Source organism: Herpailurus yagouaroundi, unplaced genomic scaffold (assembly GCF_014898765.1).
Source record: "Herpailurus yagouaroundi ecotype Mexico unplaced genomic scaffold, PumYag 253, whole genome shotgun sequence".
Classification (NCBI taxonomy): Eukaryota; Metazoa; Chordata; class Mammalia; order Carnivora; family Felidae; genus Herpailurus; species Herpailurus yagouaroundi.
In genome coordinates, this window is record NW_024412470.1 from 7018483 (window position 1) to 7034895 (window position 16413).

Here is a 16413-nt window from a genome sequence, read left to right on the forward strand (position 1 = left end):
AGAGACAGAGCATGAACGGGGGAGGGGCAGAGAGAGAGGGAGACACAGAATCGGAAACAGGCTCCAGGCTCGGAGCCATCAGCCCAGAGCCTGACGCGGGGCTCGAACTCCCGGACCGCGAGATCGTGACCTGGCTGAAGTCGGACGCTTAACCGACTGCGCCACCCAGGCGCCCCTGGTTAAGTGTTCTTATCCCCAACTTAGAGCTGGGAGAGCTGAGGCTCAGGGAGGCCAATAAAGCTGCCCAAGGGCACACGGCCACCCGCGGCGGGGACACTGAGGTGCAGCGTGGAGAATCAGGCGTGGCTGTCTAGTTTCCATCTACCACAGAGCCCAGAGTGTGTTGTCTGCAGAAATACACCAACTCTTGGGGCCCTGGGGGGCTCAGTCGGTTGAGCGTTGGACTCTTGATCGCAGCTCAGGTCTTGATCCGAGGGTTGTGAGTTCAAGCCCCATGTTGGGCTCTGTAGAGTAGGAGTACAGGCTACTTCAAAAAACAAAAAAAACCAAAAAACAGACTTTGCAGCAGTGAGTGGCAGTACTCAGACCAGATTTTCTTTTCGCCACAAGACAAAGGAAGTTTACAGAAAGTAGCTTGCCAGACATGGTCATTCAGTCGCTCTCTTTTAAAATATAATTTATTGTCTAATTGGCTAACATACAGTGTGTAAAGTGTGCTCTTGGTTTTCGAGGTAGATTCCTGTGGTTCATCACTTACAACACCCAGTGCTCATCCCAACAAGTGCCCTTCTCAATGCCCATCACCCATTTTCCCCTTCCCTCCCCCCGCCATCAATCCTCAGATTGTTCTCTGTGTTTGAGAGAACAATGGTTTGCCTTCCTCCCTCTCTGTTTGTAACTGTTTTTCCCCTTCCCCTCCCCCATGGCCACCTGTTAAGTTTCTCAAGATCCACAGATGAGTGAAAACATGATATCCTTCTCTGACTGACTTACTTCACTCAGCATAATACCTTCCAGTTCCATCCACATTGCTGCAAATGGCATGATTTCATTCTCATTGCCAAGTAGTATTCCATTGTATATATAAACCACATCTTCTTTATCCATTCATCGGTTGATGGACATTTAGGCTCTTTCCATACTTTGGCTATTGTTGAAAGTGCTGCTATAAACGTTGGGGTACATGTGCCCCTATGAATCCGCACTCCTGTATCCTTTGGATAAATTCCTAGTAGTGCTATTAACGGGTCATAGGATAGTTCTATCTTTAATTTTTTGGGGAACCTCCACACTGTTTTCCAGAGTGGCTCAACCAGTTTGCATTGCCACCAACAGGGCATGAAGGTTCCCATTTCTCCACATCCTCTCCAGCATCTATGGTCTCCTGATTTGTTCACTTTAGCCACTCTGACTGGCGTGAGGTGGTATCTGAGTGTGGTTTTGGTTTGTATTTCCCTGATGATGAGTGATGTTGAGCATCTTTCCATGTGTCTGGTAGCCATTTGGATGTCTTCTTTGGAAAAGTGCCTATTCATGTCTTCTGCCCATTTCTTCACCTGAGTATTTGTTTTTCGGGTGTTGAGTTTGGTAAGTAACAGATTTTGGATACTAACCCTTTATCTGATAAGACATGGTCATTCTCCAGGGCAGTGATCTATAGGCTGGATTCTGCCAAACCCTAGGTGCTGTTGGTGGGGGGCCTGGGGAAAGGGAAAGGCAGAGCTGTGGGCCCCCTACTCAATCACGGCACCATTTTACGTGGTGGGTTCCTTCTAAAACTTCATTGAGCCCATTCAAAGGCAGCAAAATGACTGAGATGGACCACATGATTTGAAAAGCCTCCCCTGTGCAGACTTCAAACAAAGGTGAAAATGCCACGTCGCCCCCAGGTCTCCCCTGCGCTGCTTCCCTGGCACCTGGACTCGGTGACGAGAAAGGAAACCACCACGAGTTCTCCAAGCTGAGGTGCATCTTATTTAAAAACCAGAAAACAAAACCAAACAAAAAACCAGAGTAGCCTATTCTAAATTCTTAATGCGTTATTTTTTTCCAAGTCAGGACCGAAAAAGAAACTCTGCCGCTCATCATCGTCATCATCATTTTCTAAATGACGTTTTAATGTAAAAACACAAGTTTCAGCTTTGTGAAAACAGTCCTCATTTTCTTTATTTTGCTCCATGCTGGGGCAATCGTCTCATGAACTATGGTGGGCTATATGCCGTGATGGCCCAGTCTCCTCACCAGATGGCCAGATGGCCCCGGGGCGGGGCATGTGGCCATGGCTGACCAGAGCATTCCAGCCTGAAGGGACGCAGGAGTGCAATGGAAGAAGCATGGATCTTAGAGCCGGGCCTGGGTTCAGATCCCATCTCTGATCCTCGTGGGCTATGGAGCGCTTGAAATGTGGCGAGAGCAACTACAGAACTGAGTTTTGTTTTATTTAAAGTTTATTAATTTGAGGGGCACCTGGGTGGCTCAGCTGGGCATCCAACTCTTGATCTTGGCTCAGGCGATAGCTCACGGTTTGTGGGTTCGAGCCCCACATCAGGCTCTGCACAGACCGTACAGAGCATGCTTGGGATTCTCTCTCTCTGCCCCTCGCTCTCGCTCTCTCTCAAACGTTTTTAAAAAAAGTATTAATTTGAATGTAAGTAGCCATGTCGCTCACAGCTACTATACTGAACAGCACAGGTGGAGACATCGTCCTTCTGTTAGTGGCGTTCACGGCCATGTTCGCTCAGGGGAAACCCTCTCATTCTACCAACCGGCATCCCTCTCCAAGTCAACTAAACCTTCGAATTTTCCCCATTTTGTTGTAAGGTGTCTTTCTGCCTTTGGACCTATACAATCAGACCTTATATTAAGTTTTACACTCTTAGTCGTAAATAGCTTCTCAGCAATAGAAGCAATATTTAATAGAAATTTTAAAAAATCCTTGTTCCCATACATATTAGCAAGTGATAAGATAATCTTACGTCCTTAGGCTAGAAGACTTCCTTCCTTGAGCCCCAGCTTTTCACGGCTGTGGCAGGATTATGAACGTATTACCACAAGCAGACGTTTTCCCAACTTCACATAAACAAACCCCCTCTGGGGGCGTGAGGAGGGGCGCTTACTATCCGTCACCTCTCGTCTAGTCGGAACGGGCTACTTCTTTTAGATAAAGACTCAAAAGGAAGCGATGGAGTCAGGTTTAGGTATGAGGCTAATGCCAGGTAGGTTTTTATTATATTTAGAAAAAAAAAAAAGTAACTGAAAATAAAAGTCACTCAAAATGAACGAGAGTTTTTAAACAGCCTATGATTCTTCAATGGCAGCATTTGGACCCCCCGCCCAAGCCGGTTTTAACCCAACCGAGATGCTGGAAGGCAGAACACACGGTTGTGCCCAGCAGGCCAAGGAGGGCTATGGAGCCGACGGCGCCCCGACTCCGCTTGCTGGGTTCTGTAACAGAAGAAAGGGAAGTGACTGGGGGTGTCCCCGAAAGGACAGTGCTTCCAATATCCACACGCCACCCTACCTGAGGCCTCTCGGGTTGTACCTCAACTGTCTGGTCTCACGAGGTCAACCAACCTCTGGCCGAAAGCTGTCAGGATGTCAGATACTACACGCAAAGAAACATGCCACGACTGGGGCACCTGGGTGGCTCGGTCGGTGAAGCCTCCGACTTCGGCTCAGGTCATGATCTCACGGTTCGTGGGTTCGAGCCCCGCGTCGGGCTCTGTGCTGACAGCTCGGAGCCTGGAGCTGCTTCAGATTCTGTGTCTCCCTCTCTCTCTGCCCCTCCTCCTCCCCCCACTCACGCGCTCTCTCAAAAATAAATAGAAACATTTAAAAAAATGTCACGGTAGTATTGTTTGGACCTTAAAAAAACGATGGGATAATAATCAGAGCAACTTTGCTTCAGGACCTTTGGGAGTGTTCCCTCTCTTTCAGAAGCACAGCCAAAGGAATCTTCCCCCCCCTTCTCTCTCGGGCACACTACTGACAGTAGGGAATTAGGAGCGGGGGCTCTGGAGTCAGGCTGCCTGGGTGTGAATCTGGCTAACTAGTGGACACTGGTAAGCGCTGAGCCTCAGTTTCCCCATCTATACAACAGGATAATATCATCTATATCCTAGAATTGCCATAAGGTTCGACACCATACGCAAAGGTCTTAGAGCAGCAAGTGACACAGAAAACGCTCAGTAAAAACAAGTTTTGTTACTCTTGAAAACTTAGCAGAAAGAAGATACCAGACCTTTCACCTAAATGTCAAGTTACTTCCCCTTTTCTTAAAGCCCTGCTAAGAAGAAAACTAGAGTCGCATAAGACTTGAAATTTGTTTCCCTGGCAGACGTCCGTGCGCACTTACCTCCTGTGTAATAACCATACGCGTAGAGAACTCGTCCCACGATCCAGGCCAAGCCCAAGCCGGAAGCTACACGCTAAAATAGAAGGGCCGTGTTAGGATCGGCATTCAAGAAACAGCCACATGTTCTTTAACATCTCGGGTTTTGATGGCACAGTGTGTTAAGAAAATAGTACTTTCCCGGTTATGGGAAGATACCAAACTTCGCGTGAGAGGGATGTTATCTGTCTCGGGAACATCAGAGATTTGTGATCCCTCTACGAACCCCTCACGGACAGGGGAGAGGAGTGCCGGCCTCGATGGAAAGAGCCCCCCCCCCCCAGCCCTGGCTTGCCCTGGGGCACACACGTGCTGGAGCACAAGAGAGGGAGAGGCAGGCCTGGGGCTCGAAGAGTGAACCCCAAGCCCGGTCGTCTCCCATGGGGCTGTGAACAGGAGGCAGCCTGGGACCCCTGTCCCCGCATTGCTCTGTGAGGCTCCCCGCCGGGGTCAGGGGGTTGGTAGGGGGCTGTGCTGCGGCCGCACAGGGGCGAGGGCCTCCGCTAGAAAAGGTGGACGTGACGTGTGGTGCTGTCACCCCAGCACAGGAGGTGTTGGGAGGGGGAGGTCTTCCCCTTCCCATTACGCCTGAGAGAGTACAACTCCTGCAAGATGAACAGTCCTACTGGGCACCATCCTGGGGTGACCATTAGGTCAGAAGGAGTCTGGAGAAAAAGGGAGGCTGTGCGGGAACGTGCAACATCGCTCGTCATGGTCTCCAAGTGCATCACTGAGGGCAAGGTTAGTAGCTCAGGACTTTGTTTAGTTGATTTGGGGTAAAGTTCACGATCAGGTGCGTGAAACCACTAAAAACACAAACCCCAGGCCCGTAAGTCACCACGTGCAAGCTGGTCTCTGCCAGGCCGTGCCAGACTGTAAGGCTGCAGAGTTACCATCAACCTCGGACCCACGTACTCGTCGTCCTAGCAGTTCTCAGAGTATTTTAAAGACCGAAGCACAGGGAATGGCGTCTAGGGAAGAGGGACGGGAAAGGGGATGCGGGTGACAGCGGGTGACGCCTAGCTGGAAAGACCAACTAGTCTATTTAGACGGGCTCGTCCAGCCACGTGCACGGATTGGGGCCCCTTAGAGGCACAGGAAGAAGTGTCTTCTCTAAGACAGCAGACGTGTCTCTGAAAACAATATGAACTTCAAGGCCATGGGCTACAGGTGTGCCATTCTGGGAGCTTCTAACAAAAGCACAAGGCCCTTCAGGTACTGACCAGAGGCCCACGGAAGGCTGAGGACCAGAAACGCAAAGTGTCAGCATTCTGGTCAGATTTAAGGGGAAACTAGGGGCGCCCGGGTGGCTCAGTCTGTTGAGTGTCTGACTTCAGCTCAGGTCACGATCTCACGGCTCGTGGGTTCGAGCCCCACCTTGGGCTCTGTGCTGACAGCTCAGAGCCTGGAGCCTGCTTCGGATTCTGGGTCTCCCTCTCTCTCTGCCCCTCCCCTGCTCACTTGCACGCTCTCTCTCTCTCTCTCTCAAAAATAAACATTAAAAAAAAAAAAAAAAAGAATTCGGCGGAAATTGGTCCCTGAAAGGGAACCTCGTTCTGTCCAGGGCAAGACCCACTGGCACCTAATTGGGCATAGACACACCTGCTTTATTTAGGTTAAGGTGAAGTGCAGAACATTTCTCTGGCCGACAAGGCTCCGCTCGCCCCTCAGGCCACCTGCCCTTCTCCCTGTTCACCAGACAGACCAGGTGGGCTCCTGCCTCAGGGCCTCGCCCTCGCTCTTTGTCTGGAAGGTATCTAAACACGTGCAGCACCTACTCCCTCACCTTCTTAACGTTTTGCTTGACTCTCACTTCCTTTGCTTAAATGTCACCTCCGCACGCAGCACGATCCTCACGTGACTACCCCGCTGACAGGTGTCTCCCGTCAGCATCACCTTCTAGCCTAATCACATGCTGTACCCATTTGATTTCTGTCTGTGACCCCAACTAACACTAAACCAGGGACCTTTGCCTGTTTTGTTCACTGTTGTAACCCCAGGGGACCAGTAAATGCTTGTGGCCAATAACAACTACGGACACGAACCCTCCAGAATCAGACAGACCTGGGTTCAAATTCTGATTCTTCTATTCTGCAGGTAGCTCTTTGCCCCGTGACAGTTACACAGTCCCCAAGAGGTTTCTCCTCACCTGTCAAAAGTGGGGAAAATTCGCCCTACTTTAAAGATTAGCTTTGTAAGAAGCAGCTGAATGCAATTCTTTTAAATAGATGTCGGTGATGTTCAGTACGTGTTCCTTTCCTGCCGTCTCTTCCTTAAATAGCGCAGCGAACTAAATCCAAACAGATGAAACCCCCCCCTGGAAAAACTTACCGGGTGGTAAACACCTCCAACAGCTAGGAAAAATAAGAAAGGAGGATACACTTCCAACCTGGAATAGACAGAGAACTTTTTTAGAAAGGGCCCCACCGACTTACGTCCTGTAAAACGAAGAGCCCCTTACTAACTTGCCAAGTTAGAAACCTGAGCGTAATACTGAACATGGAGGAGAGAGAGCAGCCCCACCACCAGGATCTACCCTCTCTTCTCTGCGTGGGAGTAAGGGTAACTCAGAACACACTGGGCAAAAGCCCTGGCTCTAACACGCCCACGAGGAAGGTCTTGGAGAATTTCAGTAGATTTCCTTCCCAAGCCCACAGCTGCCCCCTCCCCAGGGCTGGGAGATTCAAGCTCATCTCAGGACAGCTTCCAAATGCTCTAGATGGACGATGTGATGCAAAAGACATTTTTGAAAAGATCATCCAGAACCTCGCTATGCTAACAACTCACAATATTTCATCTGCTCACATACATATTTTTACGACTCTAATAGTTTTTATTTTTTTAATTTAGTTATTTTGGGGGGCGGAGGCAGAGAGAGAGAATCCCAAGCAGGGATTCTCCATGGTGTCAGCTTGGAGCCCCATGTGAGGGCTCAAACTCACAAACTGTGAGATCATGACCAGAGCTGAGATCGAGAGTCGGATGCTTAACTAAACCACCCAGGTGCCCCTTTTTACGACACTTGCAGCGAGGTGCCTTGCTATGATCGTTCTCACAGCTGCTACTCAGCACACAGTGGTAAAGGCCGAGGTGCTGGGCAGAAAGCACGTACTCTACAGACACCCCCCCAGCACCTGGCAGGGCCAGCACTCACGTGTTCTGGTGGGCGCGCTGAATGCAGTTGAAAAGGTGCCCGTTTTCAGGGTCCGTGCTGTACATGGTCGGATACTGTGAAGACAAAGTCCGTGTGGATCAAATGGTCAAGAGTAGCACTCGGTGTTGAGTTACAATCAACCCTAAAAGATAACCTATCCTCAAGCAGCTTCTATTATGCCCTTGACAGCTGATCGCTTTCTGCTTAAATATCTGCAGGGAGAAGGGTCTCAACTCCCAGAAGCAGATCCGATGCATTTCTGTTAATACCCGGTGCGAGGAATGTAGGTCTGTGCCATAGTTGCACAAGGGACGGAGGTAGCGCGTGTTGCAAACTCCAAGCTCTTGACATGGTGCCATCACGGGTGAGTTTCCAGTACCTCACAAAGACACCACAGGGAAATAGCTCCTTCCCCAGAGTGATCCAACGCCACAAGCTTTTAAGAGTTTCCTTAATGGGGGAACAGTAAGTGTGTGAGAATTTTCATGGACATGTCCATTAAAAAAACAAACGAAAATCAATATATGGAAACTTTAAAAGAAGCTCTAGTCAGAGAGTCTAATTATAAGTTGCTAAACAGAAATAGACGTTTAAATGTGATCACCAGGGACAACCTCGGTAATTATCCCTTTTAGATCATCTGGAACTACATAAAGGGAGCATTTAATAGAGCTCCTTTTTATGTCCAATGTCTGAGCTCAGGCTAACCTCAGCAACACATGCTTCTTCACTATTTGGGAAACAAAATCACCTTAAGACATCACTTTTATTTATTTTATTTAAAAAAAAAATTTTTTTTTATGTTTTTATTTATTTATTTATTTTTTCAATGTTTATTTATTTTTGGGACAGAGAGAGACAGAGCATGAACGGGGGAGGGGCAGAGAGAGAGGGAGACACAGAATCGGAAACAGGCTCCAGGCTCTGAGCCATCAGCCCAGAGCCCGACGTGGGGCTCGAACTCACGGACCGCGAGATCGTGACCTGGCTGAAGTCGGACGCTTAACCGACTGCGCCACCCAGGCGCCCCCCCAAAAATTTTTTTTTAATGTGTATTTATTATTGAGAAACAGAGACAGAGCATGAGCCATGGGAGGGGCAGAGAGAAGGGGAGACACAGAATTGGAAGCAGGCTCCAGGCTCTGGGCTGTCAGCACAGAGCCTGACGTGGGGCTCAAACCTACAAACCGTGAGATCATGACCCGAGCTGAAGTCAGACGCTTAACCAACTGAGCCACCCAGGCGCCCCAAGACATCACTTTTAAAGTGGCACACCAGGAAATACTGTTGCCACTCAGCCCTCTCTAGCTTATTTTATTATTTATGTAAAAAAAAAAACCCCAGGTATAATGGACATACCTTATATTAGTTTCAGGTATATAATGTAACGATTTGATGTATGTATGTATTGTGAAACGATCACCATAGTAAGTCTAGTTACTGTCACCCCACAGAGTTGCAGATTTGTTTTTCTTTTGATGAGAACACTTAAGAGTCGCTTTCTTTGCGACTTTCAAACATGCGGTATAGAAAAATTAATTATAGCCACCATGCTGTACATTTTAGCTTTTTTTAGGTTCCATATGTGAGATCATACAGTGTTTATCTTTCATTTATTTCACGTAGCATAATGCTCTCAACGTCCATCCATGTCACAAATGGCAAGATCTCATTCTTTTTTACGCCTGAGTGGTCCACTGTGTATATATACCACATCGTCTTTACCCACACATCCACCGATGGACACTTGGGTTACTTCTGTATCTTGGCTATTAGAGATAGTGCTGCAGTGAGCATGGGGGTGCACATATCTTTTCGAGTTCATGTTTTCACTTTCTCTGGATAAATACCCAGAATGGAATAGCTGGATCATATGGCAGTTCTATTTTTAATTTTTTTGCGGACCCCCCATACTGTTTTCCATAGTGGCTGAGCCAATTTACGTTCTCACCGACGGTGCGTTCCCTTTTCTCCCCATCTTCACCAGCTTTGGTCATTTCTTGTCTTTTTGAACACAGCCATTCCAACAGGTGTGAGGTGACAGCTCCTTGTGGTTTTGATTTGCATCTCCCTGATGATTAGTGATGATGTCGGGTACCCTTTGATGTACCTATTGGCCATTGGTGTATTTTCTTTAGACAAATGTTTGTTCAGGTCTGCTGCCCGATTTTAAATTGTGTTGCTTGGTTTTTTCGCTATTGACTTGTGTGAATTATGTATCTTGGAAATTAACCCCTTATGGGATGTATGATTTGCAAATAGTTCCTCTCATTTAGTAGGTCGCCTTTTCAGCTTGTTGGCGGTTTCCTTTCCTGCACCGAAGCTTTTTGTTTTGATGAAGTCCCCCCTTGTTGAACCCTCTTTAGAAAATAACTCTTCCCAGCACCTAGCTCCAGCCAAAAGCATCCTGTTCTTGTCCCAGCACACCTGGTCTTTCAACAGAAAAGACAAAGCACAAACAAGATGGAAATTGCTCCCCAGCAGGGCCCCTCAGTTCCCCGCCTTCCTCCTGCCGGAAAGGGGCAGCGTTTCCAGAGGGTGTAGTTCAACTGCCACTGCTGACGGCTGGCGTCGCCCCTCTCCCTCCACAACTGAAAACAAGCTCTAGCCCCAGGCAAGTCTACGTTCCCACTCACCTCCACTTTGTACTTCTTTCGGGCCTTGGAAACGTTGATGGCTAGATGAGCTACCATGATAAAGCTGGCGGCACCGGTTAGAACCACAAAACCATACTCCTTAGAGAGGACGGCCATGTTGGCTCTGTGGAAGGAAGAAGACATTAGGATACCAGCCGGCACGGCAGACCCCCACAGAGAGAGGCCTGAGCCGTGTGCGCGTCATTACCTGCAAAGGTATACCTAGACCACAAAGGTGTGAGTAAACAAGATGTTCCTAAGAGGCAGATGGAGACGTTCCTGTGTATCACACAACAGAATTTACAAGTTATTCAGGTCTGGGGTGTCTGGGTGGCTCAGTCAATGAAGCGTCCAGCTCTTGATTTCAGCTCAGGCCACGATCTCACGATTCCTGAAAGTCCGGCCACCCCCCTCTGCCACGGGGCTCCGTCCTGATAGCTGGGAGCCTTCTTGGGATTCTCTCTCTCTCTCTCTCTCTCTCTCTCTCTCTCTGCCCCTCCACCCCAAGATAAATAAACAGACTTAAAAAGTATCCGATCATAACATGTTCTCTTCTGATGAACGTTACATTTACGAGATGTAGCTATACCTCTGCGGTAGTCATTGCTATAGAAAGATATAGCTGCTAAAAATTATGTTTTTGAAAAAAAAGCTTAACATGGCAAAATCCTAAAGGATATATTCAACTGTAGAGAGGGGGTATGGAGGGAGGGAGGAGCAGAGGGGGAGAGAGGGGGAAGGAGGGAGACGGAAGCAGGATATGAAGCAGTAAGTTTACCACGATTCCAAGTTAATTGTTTGTATGTCTGTTGGCATGGGGGACACTGTGAGGGCAGGGGGTCGGACTCCCTTTGATCCTGGGGCACACTCTGGTATAGCAGCGGAGGCATCACAGGTAGGAGACCCAGATCTAGTGCGTTGAAAGCAGAGCATGGCTTTGGAGCCTGTCACGCTGCGAAGAGACCCAGCTCTGGGAGGCTCAGGGGAGCCCAGGCTGGCTGTTCATCGAATCCTCACTCCAAGACTAGCCCGTGACATGTTCTGCTGCCTGCAACTCCTCTTGAAATGCATCAAGAAATGACAATATAAACCAACAGAGCCAAATGTTAACACCCCCAAAAGCCGTCTGCATGACTCAGCATAGGAAGGGCCTCCTGGCCACCATGTCCCCACCATCAGGTATGGCAACAGCAAGCAGTCAGGCTGCCCTCCACTTCCCTGCTCTCATTCTCTTGTAAATTAGTTGCTTCCGAAATTCAGAGTCAGCTTGCGGAGGAAGCTTCTGTACTAGTTATTAAAATAAAAACACAGGGCGAATTCCGAACGCCTCTTTGAAGATAAAAATGACCGAGCCTTCCAATCTATCTGATGTCCGTTGAGTTCAACACACTGGGGCCAAACGGGTCACTGAAAATGAAGCTGTCACTCGCTCTGTCAGAAGCCACCTGTTTAAGGACAATGAAGGAAGCACACTTGGCTTAGGTCACAGTTTGCCAGTTGAGAGGCCTGGACCGAGAACCCCATCTCCAGAGCCTTGCCTTTTCACTTGGCAGAAAAGGAAATCGAGGTTCAGGTGGATGAGAAGAGAACGAAGACCAGAGCAGGTTTTAGAATTCTTCTCCGAATGCTCAGGCACAGGCAAAACCGTAGAATTTCATGGCTTAGTCCCTGACCTTGGAGTTTCTGGTTTGCAAGGGCTTGGGATACAAGCGGCTGAGTGGCAGGACAGATAAGCACCTCTTGGCTGAATGTTTCTGTGGCAAAGCAATGAACACTCAGGCGAATGCTCAAAAGTTCACAATTAGGAATTAATATTTACTACTGAGCTCCTCTTGCAAAGGATACATGCAATCTGGGAGTTTAAACCTCGTAGGCTTTCACACTCTAGTGAAAGTTACCTTCCCCCCACCTTGCTACGCTGACTGTGGTATTAGGGAAAAGGGGGCAGGCAGAGCCGGGAACACAAAGTACCTCTGAAGGGCAGAGAACATACAGGAAGGGGGACCCAGAGTCCAATGCTAGAGTGGGTGGCTCGCAAAAGACCACATGATCAGCTGTGGGACAGTGAGTGTGTCAGACGGGAGGAAAGTGCCTCCCCTCCCTGAGCCTCTCCCTGCAGGAGCCCTGGACACACCTGCAAAGGTGCAAGAGCAAAGTCCAGGAAGCCGCCTGTGGGAGGGGCCCTCCTGACACCCCCTCACGCCCCCACCGAGTGAGGACCCCCGCTTCATACAGCCTGGCAGTCAGCACTTCCAGCACCAGCTGGTGTGATCGGGGCTAGACCAGACAGCGGCCAGTTACAAGCTCCCACGCGGGGTGACTGTGTTTGTCTGGCCTCTCCACGCCGGGCACAGCCTGTGACTATTGACACCTGCAGAATAAACAAAGCAAGCCGCAACTCCAGGTGGCTTTCGGGAATCATGCCTCCAACTCACATAATGCTCGTCACCTAGCACAGAGCCAGGCATCAAGTAGGCGCTTAAGCAATTCAAGTTTCCTTCTGTTCCCCTCACAAGTATCTACTGAAACCTCTGAAGCAGAGAAAGAGGAGGTCAGAACACAGAAAAAGGCTCTGTCCCCACTGCGGTTTGAAAACAGAAATCCAGTAGGGACTGGAAAATGGGTAAGGCTTGTCCTTTAAGGAGAGAATCAGCTTAATTCACTTAGGGTTCAAAAAAAAAAAAAAAAACAACCCCGATCTTTTGCTCAATCGTTCTATTCGGAGGACTCGAGGGCAGAGACGGACGTTCCCACCCCTTAAAGATTGGCCTCTGTGGGCTCAGGTGCAGGTGTGCGCACTGGTGAAGTGGAGGCAGCTCAGTTCACAGTGGCCACACCCCAGGCAGCGGCAGCCACGCCTGAGGCTGTCCCAGCCTGGAGCCAGCAGATAGCCCCAGGGCAGTGGCTTCGTTGGAACATTCAACATTTTGTTGATTACATGCCTGCTCTGTGTCACCAGCAACCCTTCTATTGAGGCAAGAAGATGAGGTTGTCTTGGGGCTGGGAGCTCTGCCCTAGATTTGGGTCTTTGTGGCACTAGATACACGGCACGTGGTGCCCAACCACCAAAGCAGGTATGGGTTCCTTTGCAACCCACTTAGCTGTGTAATGGCATTTGTTAATTGTCACCCTCCAGCTGAATACATTAGAAGTTATGATTTGTATAAAAAGAAATTTACTTAAGTACGTATTTAAAGGTACCTAGTTTGCACTATTACACAGAGGGGGAAGTGTAAAATAGAACCATCTGGAGAGCAGCCTAACAACGGGGACGTTCTTGACATCGTTTGTGCCTTTTGATTCATGAACTCCACTGGGAACGTAGCTGGAGGTGACAATCAGAAACTCAGACAGATTTGGTTCAAAGGCATTCACTTGAACAGTATTTATAACAGCAGCGACAGAAATGGCACAATGACCAAGCAGAGAGGACTAATTAATGCACCCATAATATAGAATATTGTAGAACCATTAAAAACGGTGCACATACAAGTAAAGATGTTGAAACAGGCTTAACATACAGCATGTTACGTTAAAAAAAAAAACCAAAAAACCTCAGAAAGTGTATACAGGAGCGCCTGGGTGGCTCAGTTGGTTATGTGTCTGATTTTGGCTCAGGTCATAATCTCAGGGTTTGTGAGTTTGAGCCCCGCATTGGGCTCTGCGCTGGCAGTACGGAGCCCCCCCTGGGATTCTCTCTCTCTCTGTCTCAAAATAAAGGGGTAAACTTAAAAAAAATTATTCAAAAGAAGTGTATGTAGTATATAATCTTAGTTTTTTCAATAACAGAAAATATCAAAATCATAAGCATAATTATTTCTAGATGCGTAAATTACAGATTTCCCTTTGTACTTTTCTATCATTTCCAAAATGAGCAGACATGTACCAAAAAAATTCTACAGAAAGTGGCCTGACAATAAGGAATTGAGAAAGCAGAGGAACAGGCAATATGTTATGAATCCCATCATACCGTCCTATGTGACTTCTAGGCTGACCCTTGTCACTTACCTGCTCTGCGCAATGCACGGGACAGGGCTGCAGTTGTGGAGGGACACTGAACTCAACCTGATTCTCACTTTCCTAGCTGTTGTGTCCTTGGGAACATTCCTCCCTGCACTTCAGCAACCTGGGCTTCCTTCTTCCTTAGAGGGAGACAAGGGTGGTGCCCACCCACCCCTGTGGGTGTCTCCAGGAGGAAATGGGGAAGCCATTAACGCTCAGCAGGATGCCTGACACGTGGTAAACTCTCAAGAAGTGTTCCGCATCGGGTTATATCACATGTGTTAATGTTAATTTTGCCCTGATTCAGTTATGAAAGGGGATGCTTAACTAAGTGGCAATATATGTTTAAGAGTTTATAATTTAGGGCTGCTATTTTAAAACAGCAAACTACACTTAAAACGATATACGTTCACTTCTTGTTCTGAGCTCTTAGACAGCTGTGTTAAAGTCTCGGAAAAGCAGGAGGTATTCAGGAGGAAGCAGGTTTACAGCGCTGACCCACCGTGGAAATCAGCAAACCGTAGTCATGGAAACCCTCATCGCAGCAGCGGGAGAGGCTCATCCCTGTGTGGGTGTGAGCGGGCACTCACTTATTCAAGTTTACCACTCACAGGTCCAGTGCTGGCGATGAAGAGATGAACACACCAGACTTTGTTCCCTGCCCTCATGAGGCTCCTGTCCTACTGGGGGAAAAGGCAAATATAACACGTACCCAATTCCAGATTCCCCCCTTCCTAGCAGTGATCGGAAACTGGGGACGAAGGGGCTCCTGGGTGGCTCAGTCAGTTAAGCGGCTGACTTCGGCTCAGGTCATGATCAACACCGCTCGTGAGTCCGAGCCCCTTGTCGGGCTCTGTGCTGACAGCTCGGAGCCTGGAGCCTGCTTTCGATTCTGTCTCCCTCGCTCTCTGCCCCTCCCCCACTCGCGCTCTGTCTCTGTCTCTGTCTCAAAAATAAACATTAAAAAAAATTAAAACAAAAAAAAGAAACCGGGTACAAAAATACCCTTCAAAATGAAAGTGAACGTCTTGGAGAAAGGCAGAAATAGGTCAGAAGCGTTTCTGTTCTTCCCTCCCTTATGAGTGTTTCAGAGGTGTAAGCTTTCAGTTAACTGTTTCCGGAGAGTTCTGGAGATGAGTCAAAAGAGTTTTTGAAAGAATATCAACTTGAAGGCTTAAAAGAAACCAGATTTTATTTTTAATGTAATTACTTATCACTCATGTAAAAGCAGAGATCCTTTCGGAACTTTACTCCTAACAGACTGTTTTCTGATTTGTCTGTTCCTATGGGAAAATCCACAGGAGCAGAGACAGCAGGAATTCTGGAGTCAGATGGATGTGTGTTCAGACACTGGCTCTGCGAGCTTGGGAATGTTATCTAATTTCTCTACAAAACGGAATACTAACTACGTACTTCACAGGATGGTTTGAGGAATTAACTGAAATGAACTAGGTAAGCATCTGGTATGAGCATTTAATAAACGTGGGTCCAAATACGAAGGCATCTTGTAAACACTGATAACTGTGCATGTCTGCCCACATAAGTAATACTTCCTAAATAAGGAGATACTGATTTTTCTACAAATCAGTTAAGGTACTCTGACTTAGAAACTAGTGCTGGGTCGCCTGGGGGGCTCAGTCGGTTAAGCGTCCGACTTCGGCTCAGGTCATGATCTCACGGTGTGAGTTTGAGCCCCGCGTCGGGCTCTGTGCTGACAGCTCAGAGCCTCGAGCTTGCTTTGGATTCTGTGTCTCCCTCTCTCTCTGCCGCCCCCCACTCATGCTCTGCCTCTCTCTCTCTGTCTCTCTCTCTCTCAGAAATAAAAATAAACCTTAAAAAAAATTAAAAAAAAAATTAGTTCTGAGACCATTTGAAATAGATTCGAATTTGGCAAAAGGCTGTTCTCTGTAGATTCCCAGTGTGGACAGCATAATGTGTCTAAGAACACTTAATTCACTTACTCAGTCACAACATGGAAAGCACTCACTATATGCCAGCACTGCAGAAGTGTGGGGGACACAGCAGTGGACAAGATGGGGTCCCCCTCTCCTTTAAGGAACCGACATTCTAAGGAGGACAGAAGACTGACCAGAAACATGCCAAGGGATCAATAAATATTTGAGACATTTAAACTTACACAATCTCATATGTCAATTATATCTCAGTTAAGACCAGGAAGACCTCCTTGCTAGGGCAACATTTGCAGTGATGCAGGAATGAGGAAGAAACACCAACAGGACATTTCGGGGGGGGGGGGGGGGGGGGGGGGG

At 48.1% G+C, this 16413-nt stretch overlaps 1 protein-coding gene across 2 annotated transcripts in view; it reads right to left on the bottom strand.

The window, feature by feature from the left end:
- Positions 1-3153: 3153 nt before the first annotated feature.
- The window catches only part of MGST3 (microsomal glutathione S-transferase 3), a 22892-nt gene continuing 9632 nt past the window's right edge, over positions 3154-16413 (bottom strand). The window contains exons 1-6 of one of the 2 annotated variants that reach the window (XM_040461027.1): positions 11315-11879; positions 10142-10265; positions 7506-7579; positions 6683-6740; positions 4316-4388; positions 3154-3405 (exon numbers count right to left, since the gene is read on the bottom strand). In XM_040461027.1, coding sequence (XP_040316961.1) covers positions 3269-3405; positions 4316-4388; positions 6683-6740; positions 7506-7579; positions 10142-10258 — 459 coding nt within the window. In that variant the 5' untranslated portion in view covers positions 10259-10265; positions 11315-11879 and the 3' untranslated portion in view covers positions 3154-3268. Of the gene's footprint in view, positions 3406-4315; positions 4389-6682; positions 6741-7505; positions 7580-10141; positions 10266-11314; positions 11880-16413 lie in introns of those variants that run through there. The other variant, XM_040461026.1, reaches the window with a different exon arrangement.